Below are 14,263 nucleotides of genomic sequence, written 5' to 3' on the forward strand. Positions count from 1 at the left end.
ATTTATGTTATCGTCAAATCTTGGCATAATGCTGTAAAGCGTAAGCTAAGAATTCTCCACGGCTGCTTTCACTTTATTTGGACAACTTCAATTCAAACATTCATGCCGATGATATTATTTGCAACTAGACCGCTTCGGATGTGCAATCTAAGCCGTGGTACGTACCATACAAGTTGTAACACTACACGAGGCCGTGATACTTATACACGATGGTCACCTTACTTCATCAAAAGAACTCTGTCACAAGGTGCTAGGTGACTTAGATGAATGAGAACTACCCTGGGGACACTATTTAAAACATGTTCAAAGAGCAATACAATAGAAGAGCAGCCTGCTCCGGCCAGTATTATTTGAAAATGCGTCGCCGCAGGAATTGAGATTGATCCTCTATGTTGCCCAATATATCTAATCTGTCCCAGATAGTTCTCATTACAATGGCCCTACATCATTCGATCCATCTCTGGATACATAGAATCAACCTTGATAGCTCCCAGCGATTTATTATTCTCCTCGGAGCTGTCGTATCAACATTCGAGCCACCTACTGCAAGTTTCGCGACAGAAATCTCGGTTCTCGATTCAATACAAGCATCTAACTCACTTTTGATCCAAAATTCAATGTCTTTAGCCAATTGCTTGCTTTCAGCCATGCTCAAAACATTCGAATGTCCGAACTAGGGCCACGTTGACTTGCGACCTTGCACATAAGAGGTCAACCTCCTATTTTCACATGTACAAACGCTGGCCACGCTATGGTCTAACTTGCCGATACATAATCTATGTATATGTTGTCCCCGCCACATCCTTAGCAATTGGTCTTTTAGGATCACAATCAGTACAAAAAATCAATACACAGCAAGCAAATTATTGTGTAGCATTATATTTGCAGAATTGACTAGAGTTACACAGAATCATAACAACAGGAACACGTGCAACTTCATTTCAGAAAGTAAAAGGTTCCAGGAGTGTGCCTATGTCAAAATCACAGGGAAAGAGTGGCCAAATTGGATGTATGCGATTAATGCCATCAAGTAGTTGCCTGAGCAGCAATAATCTTCTACACATTTCTACTTTCAGTCGCACTAACTCGACATGATTGTTTCCAAAAGATCATTTGATAGCAGTCTTGATAGCATTTACTCACGAATCTCTGTCTCTGTCTCATGTGTTGCAAGGACTGGAATCAAGCACGCCACTCCCGCTATCATTGAACTTCCTTTGAATTTCGATATTCCCGGATTCTACCATAGCTTGCCAGAAAAAAAATCAAAATGACAAAAGCCAGTAGTGTTGTTAAATGGGTTTCACCCTTAATATGGTAGTAACGTCGCATCTTTCTAAAAATCAATTCTGCTGTGCATATCTAGGACTATCTGATACAAACACGAACAGAATCTTCTTTAACGTTGGGGGATTTGCATTGGTTACACAATGATTCCATCGCTAATTCTTTAGACCAATTATTAAGCAGATAAATCACTGCATGTGTACTTCCACAATATATACAGAGGCAGTTTTGCAGATGTGGGCCATCGCAATCCATGCCAGTTCCAATTTTAGCTTGCTCAGAGAGGGCCATTGGGATGGATTAGAACTTTAGTATACCCATCTTCCCTTCTATCAAATTTGGTATATGCATTTGGTGCCTCATCGATACCAATTTCATGCGAAACAACGAATGAAGGCTTTGCGACGCCTGAGATAATCATATCTCGCAGATAACGATTGTAAGCTTTGACATTGCATTGCCCAGTGCCAATGGAAAGACCCTGAAATGTCAGTAACACTCATTCGTATTAGTACTTGTAATAGTGCCATAACCAAACTCACCTTCTCGAATAGCTTCCCAAAACTTACCAATAACATTCCTTGACTAGCATTGCTGTCTGGAGCTCCAGGGTCGCTTGGAACATACAATCCGGGAACGCCGATACCACCGGTTGGCCTCGTCACTTTGATGCAATTCTCCAAGACAATACTTGGTACTTCTTTCTTGCCATCCTGTGCAGAAGCTTGGTACCCGACAGCGTCCACGCTCCTATCAACCATCTGGCCATTCTGTTTTATAATTTCCTCGACGGCGTCACATTTCGTGAAATCCACAGCGACACAACCAATTTTCTCTGCAGCGTGTAGACGTTCCTTCACGCTATCCACAACAAATACTTTGCTTGCCCCTCTGAGCTTTGCGCTATATGCAGCCATCAATCCAACAGGTCCAGCTCCAAAAATGGCAATTGATTCTCCTGGTTGGAAGCCAGAGAGTACAACGCCATGCCACCCCGTTGGGAATATGTCGGCAAGAAGGATAAAATCGGCTTCATGTTCTTTTCCAGCAGGAAGAGGAAGGCAGTTGAATTCGGCATATGGTACACGGATATATTGTGCTTGACCTCCTTGGTAAGGTCCCATCGCAACATAGCCGTATGCCCCGCCTGCGAATCCGCTTAATATCGTTAGCGAAGTGTAAGCAGGAAGCTCAAGTTTAGGTGAGACCTACGGGTTAACACCTGTACAAAAAGCTGTTTTGCCTTCTTCACAATTCCTACATCTGCCATCTGCCACATTGAACGGCATCACCACACGATCCCCTTTCTTGATATGCTGAACACCAGAACCGGTCTCGATCACTATGCCCATATTCTCATGTCCAAAACATAATCCACCTTCCGCAGCCGTTCTTCCCTGATACATATGCAAATCACTTCCGCAGATTGCGGCAGTTGTCACCTTAACCAGTGCATCGTCCGGATGTTCGATCGTTGGCAGTGGGCGTTCTTCGACAGTCACCTTGAAGGGTTCTGCATAACACGAATGTCAATTATTCAGTCTTTAAGAGAGTACTTGGGATAGGATTAACGATCATACCTTGGTATATAACCGCCTTCATTGTTTGGGTTTGAGACATCTTGAAAGCTAATTCTCTGCATAAGCTTCGTCTTCGAGGTGGAAATGTCAACTTCCGCGTAGAAATACCTAGTATATAAAGGTTTCATTCTAGTGTGATGACATCTTCTTCCCCGCGTTCTTAACTATCATTATGGATGCTTCCAGGCTCGGGCGTTTATTCGTTGATGAACCATGAAAGAAACACACCAACCCCGCACTCAGCCATCTGTTGCTTTTGCATGGAGTACTTCTAGAAGACTTGGTGAAGACTCATTCGTATATCTCCTGCGCACCGGCAGTTGGTTTCGAAGAGTCTTCGATGCCAAAAGAATCATCTCTTAATGAGAAAAAGCGAATTGAGTTACGGACTATAAGACTTGTAATTGTGAGATGCGAGCTAGTTCTAGCATCGTTAAGCCTCAGGTATAGTAATTGGTCAGATTCGTACAAAAATGAATCTTCCATTGATTGCGCGGGACCAAATTTCGATGCTAAGTTATAAGCCTACGAGAACGTAACGTCCTTGGGGATAGGGTGAGTAGACGTTCTGGTTGAATGCGAGTGCTTGTGGTGTTTACATATTGCCATGTCTCACCGCTTTGGTGAATACTTTGTTTGGTCCTTTCTGAGCAAACCAAAGTTTACGGGATGTTTGCTGTGCATTGTCGTATCGGAATGGCCGTTGAATGTATCTGATATGAAGTCATACTGGATTCATCTACGAATGTTGAAATCTGTGCTGTCAAGATTTAATTCGACTCACCGATCATGAAGCTCCACCGACGCTCATACCAATCGTTGCGGAGCAATGTGTAGAATGGGTCCAATTAAAGATACACAGTATCTTTGGACCTCAAAATATAAGAATATCCTTATGAAGGGGTTTCAAGGATACAGGTCATTTTTCAAACCTAAAATCTTTAGGGACCTAAAAGTGTATCCTTATCAGAAGATTATCCTTATACAGACTCCTCTTAAGGTTTTGCTGTTTCACGATTAAATGCATTGTCAAATTATCATGCCAGCTCATTGCCGGTAAGTCCGATGAGCTCTTAAAATGAGTGTTTAAGACTTCAATTGTTTCTTTACCATTTTCTTTATTTACCTTCTTCAAATCTAACAAAGCCTCATATTTGAATACATCTTGACGCATACATAATGGCACCAATTCACTACTTAGTAACTGTTACCCCAACACCAGGAAAGGAGGCTCGTGTATGTGACTCAATATTCTCCTTACACTGAATACCAATTCGAGCTAACATACCCTTTTCAGCTCCGAGAGGTCCTCACCCACATCGCAAATGAAGTCCAAAAGAACGAGCCCGGACTTCATAAATACCATTTTTTCGAGCAATATGATGGTGAAAAAGGAAATGTCTTCATTGCTCAAGAAACTTGTATGCTCCTCTCGTCCCACTATCTCCCGCTTGCCCATCTTCAGCCATCAAAGTATGAAAGGCACGTGTAGAATTACAGATACTAACAACAACTAGATGAAGATGAAGCCGCATTAGCTTCTCATGCCAATACATCCTACTCCCTTGAATTTATAAAGATTGTGACTGAAGAGGGACTTTTGGCTGCACCATTCGAAGTCAAAAAGATTAAGCCATTTGCTGGATTCGCTAGTCGTTAGACATGGGTCCTCGAATTATTGTATAAACCACCCCGAATTCAACAAATATTATATCATACCATATCATACGTCTGAACCTATTTCTACCTTTGCATCTAGCTTAATTTGCCCATCCATCTTTATCTCTACCTCTGCATATCTAATCCTTCAACCCCCTTCTGTATCTGATCAAATAAAAGCAGTTTTAGGAGCAATTCTGCCTCCAATTATAGGAGAATTCTCAGTCAACACATCCCAATCATGAGCATCCAGTGCAGCTTGTCTACTCTTCAAGACTGCCTCATGAGTTCTCGGTCTCATCTCTGCTTCGTACGCATCAATTGCTTCTTTCTGTGTAATTTCTCCAGCTTTGACCTTTTTCAATTGATCAACTAAAAGAGCTGCATCCAAAATGCCGTGGTTGGCCCCTTCACCTCGATACCTAGTTCTCATGTTAATTTCTACTAACTTCCGTGCAACCATTTTCTCTCATATTTTGTAATCATACGATGGCAAGACCAAGATTAAGAGATCAAGAAATCCAAAAAAAAAACTCACATCGTCATAGCATGCGCCGCATCGCCCACCAATGTAACCTTTCCACCCCAGTTATCCCACTCCTTTGTGGCAAAATCACTCAATCTCAACGGAGTCGTCGTGATATCTTCTGGAATACCCGTGACAATACTCCTCAATGGTTCCGCAAACCCTTCCGTCCTCTTCTTCATATATGCCACTCTTTCAGCATCAGTCTTCGGCATTGCGTCCGCAACCTCATCTTTAATTAACCAAGAGAAAACCACCAGTCCTTTGTAGCTCTTACTTCCATTGTCCTTTGTAATTATCTCTTGTAGACTAAACCACATGTAGCTTCCAGTTTCCGGGTCTAACCCTTGGAATAGCAATGGATCGATGGCTCTTACAGATGAAATTTGTTCTTCCGTAAAAGGCCTCACGACACCAATACAATAAACGGGTAACTTCGTCAAGTTGGCCTCCTCAGATCCATTGAACAAACATTTTCGCGTCACACTGTTATTTCCATCAGCACCTACAATCAAGGTAGCATTACTTGTTGTCCCGTCCGAAAATTCCGCAGTCACGAGATCAGGATCTGAAGCTGGGGAAATTGATGTAAGACCTTTTCCTTCATGGATATCAAGATCGGCGGCGAGCACATTGCGGATTTTTTGTCGATCTAAACGTCGGCGGAGTTTGCTTGGTGGGATTTTGTAGCGGGGTGAGGCTGTACGAGCGTTGAGGAATAGAAAGTTTCCATCGTCGTCGTTGAGACTTGGATCGACGGCAGCCTGTTGCGTTTAGACATATTAGTTGTCGGATCATTTTATGTCGGCAATTTGTTGACACGTGGCTTCCTTAGATGGTTGCATCTCGCAGCTTCCGACTCATAACGAAGGCGCACACAATCTCTAAATTTCGTGCCAGGAAACTCTTACTGTGGGTATCAACTCGGATAACTTCTCCCCAACCGTTCTTTCCAAGCTTCTCAAGCACCACTATATCATTATCTCATTAGCAATTGCCCTTCATATTGCCAGCTCCCCATCCCCAATTCAAAGCACCATTGATCAATCAATGGCTCCATCAACATCAACGCCGTCACCAACTCCGCTACTGCCAATCCCTTTCTGTCCCCTTTTCTCCTTAAACTCACATGCAAAGTGACAGCCCACCCTTGCGCTCTCTTCCCATGTTCGTCCTTCTCTACAATCTCAAATTCAATGTCATTCTCCCTACACCCTTGAGCCAGTGTCAATCCCACGATCCCTCCTCCTACTATTAGAACTTTCAAATTGGATTTCGTTATTTCGCTACCGTTTTGTTAGTACCAGCTATTCAGAACAGAGGAAAGATACATACGAAGACATATTCACTCAGATTCTTTATACCTATTCCATGAAATTCTAAAATCCAGCTAGAATGAAATATTTGAGAATGCAAAGCAAAACACTACTGAAGTGGGAAAATCACCAGGGAAAACTCAAACATACGATGTCCAGGTAGATAAGCTGCCCCTCAATAAAATTCGGGAGCCCAACCCAAAAAGGTGTTATACGCGCTGGCGCATCAGCACCAATGAGAGGTGCAGATGGAACAAGGGAGTGCAAATTACCCTGTCGTTTGAACATCTTGTTTGAAAAATCAAGAATGATATAGAAGATAAAATGTACAAACTACAAAGCAATTTTTCCCACGCCGTTTCAAATTGGTAATTCGCTAACACAAATATGGGAGGGTGCCCCATTGCGCATAGTGAATATAATGAATGGCGCGATGTGCATGAGGGGAGTATACATGATGTTTTCCTAACTATAACTACCTAAGCACCTATACAATTACACCTATTCTAAACTCCAGACTCATCGTGCCGATTTTCTCAGTTTGTTCAATTCCCATTTCTCGTTCTTGCTTCTCATCAGTCTCGTAACAAAAGAGCTCAAAAACCTTCACACCCACTTCCAACTACCCATTCCTCCCCAATCCAAGAATTCTTTACAAAATCCAGATATCACTCCAAGATTTTTTAAGATTCACATCGATCGTAAAAATCATAAGCTTCTAGTTCTTCAAATGACTATCTCTCACCATAACAGACTGACTGTCAAGCTCAACTCGTAACGAAAATAGAAGCGGGTATAGTTAAGGAAACCTAACTGCACATTATGGCGTGCCGCACAAGAACAACCTATCCATACTTTCCAATCCTCCTCAACAGCAAAGGGCAAGAACGAACCATCTGGAAGATATCAGACGATGAATTCTCGAAACATCTCTGATCCAAATCAAGACATTTCATACAACAAAAACATCCATAAATCCCCACCAAATCATCAAATGCCCCTCATCTCACTTCACCATATAACTTTCTACCAACACCCGAAAACAAACCTTCAGCATGCCTCCTCTTCCTCCTCCAAAAAAATCTCCCTTCCCGCGATTTTCCAACGAGATGTCCTACCACGAAAACCCATTTTTCGAAGCGACTCTCCACGAAACACACCCCTATGTCCCCTACGTTCCTGTTCGACCACAGAAACAATATTTAGCGATCCCTGCTGTTCCATCTGCTGCACCAATGCAACCTATCTTTTCAAACCTATCAGAGCCTCCTTTGCTCCTGATTCTTTTTGCAGGTATTTTGGTTGCTGGCTGTGCGTATCGGATGTTTGCACGCAGTTCTTGTGGTTGCGGGGTGCATGAGACGAGATATAGTAATGTCAAAGCGGCTAGGTGTGGGAAAGACCATTGAGGTATTATCTTGGGTTCAACGAGGGAGGCTGTGAAAATGAATGTATTCATTTCTTGCATGGATCGAAAGACTTTCGTCGTGCTTAGGTCATTCTCCACCGGCTGAGAAATGAGGAAGCTGTTGGAGCCGGACTTGGATTTTGAGATGGAGCATCATAGAGGAATTTCAGCGATGGGCATTAAGCAGTTATTCGGGGCTTGTTCAGATTTTGGAAATAGGACATCATAGGATATCATCAGCGAGAAAATGTTTGCGACTACGCAACCCAGCAACAATGTGTATAGACAGGACTATTGCTATAAGTTTTGCTTGCAATCTTAAGTGGACTTAAACTTTGCAAGTTGTGATAAGTAGTGATAATTGCTATGCCTCAACTTCCTTTTCCTGGTTGATGACCAGTCCCATGTCACAAAGTCTTCATAGAAATGTGTTGCTCTCAAACACGGTTCTTGCAGAAGGCAGCACAAGACGTACGTGAAAGAACAGATATCATGTGGCAATTCTCCTACCTCGAAAAGAAAATAGACAGACCTGATCTAGACTTACTGTAAATCCTGGCCATAACTTACACTCACTCTGCCTCCACATGCCTGGCGCAAGCAAAACCTACCTCCTTTCCCTTATTCGGGCCATGAGTCCATCTTTCTCCATTCCAGAACAAGACTGTAGTCCGAGTCTTCCCCACATCCCTTCTCCGACCCGGAACCCGATATGCAAACATCAATTTCCCCACGCCGCAGATCATTTTCGTAGCACAACATCCCAAGTCGCACATCGCACATGGCACCATATGCAACGTCCGTCCGACATCCCCAAACTACTCACCGAACAAATCTCCACCGCATTATGCACTCTTACTAACCCCAATCTCCCATGCAAACCTCCGCATATATCGAATGCGATGTAATATGATTTTGCAGGTAACAAGCGGCAGAACCAATTCGATGGGCATTGCATATTGAACTATCGATGAATGTTCCATTTTCAATGCAAAGTTCGCATCGTATTCCCGTATAAAGAAGAAATTTCGTGCTAGTGCCGCGGTGATCGAAGGATAGAGTATATTCGTATCCGTATGAGTGAATGGCGATTATCCCAATGTCGTCGGAGACGCTATAATTGGTGCCCTGGTCCTGCTATACAATTGCAGCTTCTCGTAATGATAAGCTTACCATTCTATACATAGCTCGAATATTCATTCAATCCCGGCATTCTGCGGTGTGTATAAACCACATGTGTCACGCCTAGAGTCTTGTGGCTCTTTCCCATTTTCAATGGTACCAAGTATGCCCAGCTGGTATCACACAAAGGGCGGAGTCAAATTCATGTCCGTTGGTGGCGCATCATTTCTTTTCCAAAAGTCCTCCTCCGCTTATGTGTGTTGAAGATACGTATGTATAGAACAGTGTCCGGGTACTATAGCTCCCGAGGTGATGATAATATGGGGGAGTCGCATGTTATGCAAATGGTAGAACGATTACTTACTTGCACGCGCTGGCGGTCGATCTCTACATTCTGGCTTGGTGTATACCATCATCGTGGAAGCGGAGAAGCGGGGAAGGGAAGTGAAGGGAGTGAGTGATACGTGCTCTGTAGTCGAATCGAATCTAGGAATGTTAATCTGACGTTAACAGGCCCAGATAGCAAGCTACTAGTAAGTGTATTCTGTGAAGCGGTACTTGGTATAGATAGATTATTATGCTTGTACGTATTAATATACTGCAAAGATATTGGGAGCAACCAGGGCATCCGAAGTACTCTCGCATGTACTTGTCGCTCGTGGCAGGAGTCCGAAGGTAGAATTTTTTTAAAAATGTAGTTAGCCTTCGCGTCGCGAGAATGTTGATGTTGATCTTGTTCGGAAACCTCCGTAGGCTATTCAAGCCTATAGTTGCAGGGTGCCACGACTCTTTTACCGAACTCCATTAATACCATGAATATTATCGTAGAGCCTTGATGTTCACTGGCATAAAATGAGTAGTAGGTAACTTTGATTTCAATCTTGATTCTTGAGAGTCTCACTGCTTGTGCTCTGTCGCGCCACAAACTCTCCAAAAACAAGAGCATCATATATGATATTCACAGTCAATAAAAAACTCATGATATTACCACACAGAAATGACCCAGCCAAGTAAGGTTTGCTTCAGAATTTGGCCAAGTCTCAACTTTCGACTGGGAGGAAACACGTCCTGTCATCTCTATGTCATTTGTGTAACTAGCTGCTCACAGGGAATAACATCAAAATCGTCACCAAAAAGAATGTTATTTTCAGATCTGCAATGACACTTTTAGTGGAAAGGAATACTTTGATAGAAGCTAGACATTAGTTTGAAGACCGAGATTGATTGGCTATGTATCACGTGAAATGATGTAAGTCAAAAACATGTCAATAAGATGTCATGCTACTCGTGACCAAGACATCTTGGCTTTTGACAAGCCTAAACTTAATCAAGACCTCTTAAAAGCTTCATCATACAGCATCAACTCTATTTTCCTGAATGCTCGAGGACAAAAAATATTTCAATTCACATGAGTGATGCCCAGCAAATGAGTTAAGACTTTAGCGGCAACTCTTCTATTTGTCTAACTCTGGAACATTCATAGCTCGAAATCCAACTTACCATTCTAAGTCTAGAGAGGGAAAGGCCTTTCTATCAATCAGTTAGCTTGATGCATCTAAAAAAAGCCTTCTGAGCTGAGATATGGTTTGAATATCGAGCACAAAGTTTGAATTTATTGCGGAAACTTTAATGCTTTATTAAGAAACGACCTTGCATGGCGAAGTGATCACCCCCCTTTGATAAACTTTGCAAGTTTCCTCTCCAAAGGTTCCAGGAAAGAAACTTTCTGCGCTGCTAGTCAAGTTAGACGGCAATCTAATTGATGAGTTTAGCAAGTCATCGGCTTAGAGCGTCAGATTTAACTCCAGCGAATCAAGATCTCCGTGTACAAACCGAGGCAGGCAACCTCGCTAGGCAAGGTTGCCTTCATAATCTGGATATGATGAGAAGAGATGCAAGTTTCACTTTTAATTCTTTTATTTTCAGATATGCAACAAAAGTTTTGATGATGAGATATGATTGGCTGGCTGAGATTAGATAAGAGGATGGTGAATCCAGATGAGATATATTTCAGGGCATGGGAGTGTCTTCATTACATTCGAGTTTCAGTTCCACATAAAAATGTAATCGAGGCCTTCCGCTATATCTAAATCGAGCGAGCGAAGCATTTTCCACGTTGCATGAGTTGAGATCGAAAGTAGAGTGGAAGAGTATTTGTTTAAGGCTTTTATGACCTAGGCTTTTCGTTTTTGTAACTTCCAAGAGAACCATCACTATACACATAGATAGCTGGCGGTTGACCTTTACTTGTATCCCTAGTTTCGAAAGACCATCGTGCTATCCCATTGCACCGGAAAGAAACATCATATATAATCTTGACTTTTCTCCGAACAATGTATCCTGATTTAGCCCATCCTTCATTTCCCAAAGCCTTTGTTTATTCCCACCTTGATTCTCGCCTCTATCTCCATGATTACCCAAATTAACATGTCGCAGCATCTCAGATGTACAACAACCATGCAGATCAGTGCATCATGTTCCACCTCTCAAGTCCAATTAAGATCCAAGTTAGAGTTAAGGAATTCATTTTTTCTACCTAATCATCTAAATTATCTCCATATATTAAAGTTTCATCTCATCCTAAATCATTCCCATTCATCATAACGCCCTCATCAATACAATTCCTATAGCCAATATTTCAAAAACAAAGCTGCTTCGTAACTCTTGTCAGAAAAGCTCCAGGTACAATGTTCATAACCGTCAAATCATCAGAGGAATTCCAGAAGGAGGAATTCAAATACCTCCTTCTACCTCCATTTGATTTCAGTCCTGATCATTCCATCTGCGCCTCCTAACAAAAGAAATCAACAACCTTCTCCTTGAAAGTCATGTGCTCTTCCGCTTCCCAATCGATGGCCCCTTCATCCTCAAGCCCCAAACAACCAGTATCCAAATCCGCCTCCAAACTTGACACAAATCTAGTCTTACAAATAATCTTATGACCCAAATAAGCGATCACAAATAATATCAAACTGACATAAGCCACGAAAAAGTCTTTGACCTGGAATCCCGGAATAAAAGCCGTAAATCCTTGGGTGAAAATGATCAAAACCGTAAATACTAATCCATACCACGCGAACCACGGTTGCCACATCGATTTATAAGGTAAACGATCGCGACTGATACCACGGGCTGCGAGCGCCTTCATAAAAGCGATATGGCATCCGCAAATGCAAGCCCAACTAATGAATCCAGCGACAGCAGAAATATTTTGGATCCAAACGAATGCGTTATTACCTCCAGAACTCTCATTCATGAAAGCCAGAAGGCCAAACAGAGAGGTGAACGCGACAGCGTAATAAGGAACTCCACCTGTAGTTGTCTTCAAGAAACATTTAGGCGCGCAATTTCCTTCCGCGAGGCCAACTAGAATACGAGAACCGGAATAGACGTTAGAATTCGCGGCGCTGAGAACGACGAAGAGGAGCACAGCATTGATAAGCCCTGGAAGTGTCTTGACACCAGCTAGTTTGGCGGCAATAACGAAAGGACTAGCGGATGCATCCGAGCTTCCGGATAATAAATCAGGGTTGTCGTATGGAATTAAGAGACCGATAAAGAAGATTGTTCCGACGAAGAAAAAGAGGATTCGGAAAAATGTCTTGCGAATAGCGGCCGGGACGTTCTTTCTGGGATTCTCGGTTTCTCCAGCGGCAATTCCGACGAGTTCGGTTCCTTGGTATGAAAATCCGGCTTGGATAAGTACAGCCCAGAACCCAACGAATTTGGAAACAGGGTTCTCGGGATTAACGAGGTATGGTGCAAATGCACCTGGATTTCCCCAAGTGTGGAATCCGAGGTAGCCTTGTTGACCTGCTCCAGCATCGATACAAATACCAAAAATGAGGAAACCGAGTACGGTGACAACCTTGATGAGTGAAAACCAAAATTCGATTTCGCCGAAAAAGCTGACAGGAAGAAAGTTTACGCCAGAGATGACGACGAAGAAGACAGAGATAAAGATGCCGACGTTGAGTTGGGGCGCCCAGTATTGTATAATGAGACCTGTGGCTGTGAGTTCAAGAGCGTAGGTGGTGGCCCAGGAAAACCAATAGATCCATCCCATGGCAAATCCAAGCGAAGGGTCGATAAATCGTGCTGCGTAGAGAGTGAATGCTCCGGGAATGGGAATGAAAGTTGCCATTTCTCCCAATGACATCATGACACTGTATATGAGGGTACCGACAAATGCATATGCGATGAGAGCACCTGCTGGACCAGATTCAGCAATGGCGGATCCGGATCCTATGAAGAGACCTGTGCCGATTGTTCCACCTAGTATACATTATTAGTATCTTCGTTCTATTCCAACACCCTTCACCAAACATCTTATGATGAGTGGAGGTGAAAAGATGTGACAGTCCATAGAGGCAACGAACCAATGGCAATCATCTGTAAATGTCTACTCTTCAACTTTCTCTGCAACTCCGGCCCACTGCCCACCTGGATACCCTTCTCCGGATCCTGCGACGAATGACCCGAAGCCGAATCTTTTTTGTCATCTCCTGTGGCCTTATTTGTTGCCTGAATTGTGTCCATCTCCATATGTGGAGCCATGTTGGTAGAAAATGCGCGTGCGCAACTGTTTCGAGGTTTCCAAACGTAATATCTTCCTCCAAGTTCCAAGCTGCGTTGTCCTTCTCTCACCGAAATCCCTTGCTGCAGCTACTGCTGTGTGTACCGTCTCGAAACCGGGCCTGGGACACAGTGCAAAGACTCAACAGCAAAAGACTGAAACTGAAAACCTCGACGATTTCAAACTACGTCGAAAGGCTACAGTAACAGACAGTTCCGTGAAACTCTTCACTCCTCTCCTATCCCGCGAATATTCACCACAATGCACTTCCAATCACCCACTCTAAAGGTCGTAAACAATCGAGGTCAATTCTCACGCAAATGTACAACAAATTTCAAAAATATTAACAAGAAAGAGTGCATGCATGAAATCAAAAGAAGAAAACGGTTGACATAAGAAGGGAAGAGTCATCCATATAGCAAATTCTAGTCTGCCAAAGAAATTTGTGCGAGCTAGCGTCATGTCCTAGCATCTGGCCCCAATATCCCCATCAAGACCGAATCATCCATCTGGGAAGATAAGTCCTGCCCTTCTGACTGGTAGCCTTCTAACCCCAACATAATACTACTCTGTCAAACGACTCAAACCGATTGACCCCGAGAAGTCCAATTCTATTGATAATCTGATTTGAAAGAGGGCCAATACTTGGCCTGTGAGCTGATGTATAAATTTCAAAATCGGTATGCGCATCACTTCGCTGAAAATGAAAATTTTTGCAGCCGCTTACCGAGGAGACTTAACTAAACTCAGTTAGCGCATTGGTCAACTTCATGAAAAGTCAGCCCGTTG

General features: G+C 43.0%; 4 protein-coding genes across 5 annotated transcripts; 1 reads left to right on the top strand and 3 right to left on the bottom strand.

The window, feature by feature from the left end:
* Nucleotides 1-1,207: 1,207 nt before the first annotated feature.
* Nucleotides 1,208-3,569, bottom strand: BCIN_02g08780 (hypothetical protein). 2 transcript variants are annotated; one of them, XM_024691606.1, is made up of 5 exons: nt 2,976-3,569; nt 2,868-2,915; nt 2,500-2,800; nt 1,830-2,445; nt 1,208-1,768 (listed from the first exon to the last, which is right to left on the bottom strand). In XM_024691606.1, exons 2-5 carry the CDS (start codon nt 2,905-2,907, stop codon nt 1,565-1,567), a joined length of 1,161 nt encoding a protein of 386 aa, XP_024547377.1. In that variant the 5' UTR covers nt 2,908-2,915; nt 2,976-3,569; the 3' UTR covers nt 1,208-1,564. The 2 variants fall into 2 exon arrangements, with proteins under 2 accessions (XP_024547377.1, XP_024547376.1); XM_024691605.1 differs by having other exon boundaries at nt 2,868-3,569.
* A 183-nt stretch (nt 3,570-3,752) lies between these two features.
* Nucleotides 3,753-4,588, top strand: BCIN_02g08790 (hypothetical protein). Its single transcript, XM_001554241.2, has 3 exons — nt 3,753-4,103; nt 4,165-4,288; nt 4,385-4,588. The coding sequence occupies exons 1-3, from the start codon at nt 4,047-4,049 to the stop codon at nt 4,525-4,527; spliced, it is 324 nt and encodes a 107-aa protein (XP_001554291.1). The 5' UTR covers nt 3,753-4,046; the 3' UTR covers nt 4,528-4,588.
* Nucleotides 4,589-4,593: 5 nt separating this feature from the next.
* On the bottom strand, nt 4,594-6,514 carry BCIN_02g08800 (hypothetical protein). The gene is made up of 5 exons (XM_024691607.1): nt 6,388-6,514; nt 6,182-6,338; nt 5,964-6,023; nt 5,065-5,816; nt 4,594-4,948 (listed from the first exon to the last, which is right to left on the bottom strand). Exons 1-5 carry the CDS (start codon nt 6,393-6,395, stop codon nt 4,696-4,698), a joined length of 1,230 nt encoding a protein of 409 aa, XP_024547378.1. The 5' UTR covers nt 6,396-6,514; the 3' UTR covers nt 4,594-4,695.
* Nucleotides 6,515-11,384: 4,870 nt separating this feature from the next.
* On the bottom strand, nt 11,385-14,231 carry BCIN_02g08810 (hypothetical protein). The gene is made up of 2 exons (XM_001554244.2): nt 13,278-14,231; nt 11,385-13,173 (listed from the first exon to the last, which is right to left on the bottom strand). The coding sequence occupies exons 1-2, from the start codon at nt 13,453-13,455 to the stop codon at nt 11,690-11,692; spliced, it is 1,662 nt and encodes a 553-aa protein (XP_001554294.1). The 5' UTR covers nt 13,456-14,231; the 3' UTR covers nt 11,385-11,689.
* Nucleotides 14,232-14,263: the final 32 nt, after the last annotated feature.

Source organism: Botrytis cinerea, chromosome 2 (assembly GCF_000143535.2).
Source record: "Botrytis cinerea B05.10 chromosome 2, complete sequence".
Classification (NCBI taxonomy): domain Eukaryota; kingdom Fungi; phylum Ascomycota; class Leotiomycetes; order Helotiales; family Sclerotiniaceae; genus Botrytis; species Botrytis cinerea.

Excerpts from the sequence above, each read along its gene's own strand:
- BCIN_02g08800 (XM_024691607.1), bottom strand. Across the intron at positions 6,024-6,181 it reads GGTGGGCTGTCACTTTGCAT|TGGTGCTTGAGAAGCTTGGA; the intron begins GTGAGTTTAAGG and ends ATAATGATATAG. Across the intron at positions 4,949-5,064 it reads GCGGCGCATGCTATGACGAT|GTATCGAGGTGAAGGGGCCA; the intron begins GTGAGTTTTTTT and ends CATGAGAACTAG.
- BCIN_02g08790 (XM_001554241.2), top strand. The coding sequence starts at position 4,047 with ATGGCACCAATTCACTACTTAGTAACTGTTACCCCAACACCAGGAAAG. Across the intron at positions 4,104-4,164 it reads CACCAGGAAAGGAGGCTCGT|CTCCGAGAGGTCCTCACCCA; the intron begins GTATGTGACTCA and ends TACCCTTTTCAG. Across the intron at positions 4,289-4,384 it reads CTTCATTGCTCAAGAAACTT|ATGAAGATGAAGCCGCATTA; the intron begins GTATGCTCCTCT and ends AACAACAACTAG.
- BCIN_02g08810 (XM_001554244.2), bottom strand. The coding sequence starts at position 13,455 with ATGGCTCCACATATGGAGATGGACACAATTCAGGCAACAAATAAGGCC. Across the intron at positions 13,174-13,277 it reads TTTACAGATGATTGCCATTG|GTGGAACAATCGGCACAGGT; the intron begins GTTCGTTGCCTC and ends AATGTATACTAG.
- BCIN_02g08780 (XM_024691606.1), bottom strand. The coding sequence starts at position 2,907 with ATGTCTCAAACCCAAACAATGAAGGCGGTTATATACCAAG. Across the intron at positions 2,801-2,867 it reads GAAGGCGGTTATATACCAAG|AACCCTTCAAGGTGACTGTC; the intron begins GTATGATCGTTA and ends CGTGTTATGCAG. Across the intron at positions 2,446-2,499 it reads TTTTGTACAGGTGTTAACCC|CGGATTCGCAGGCGGGGCAT; the intron begins GTAGGTCTCACC and ends AACGATATTAAG.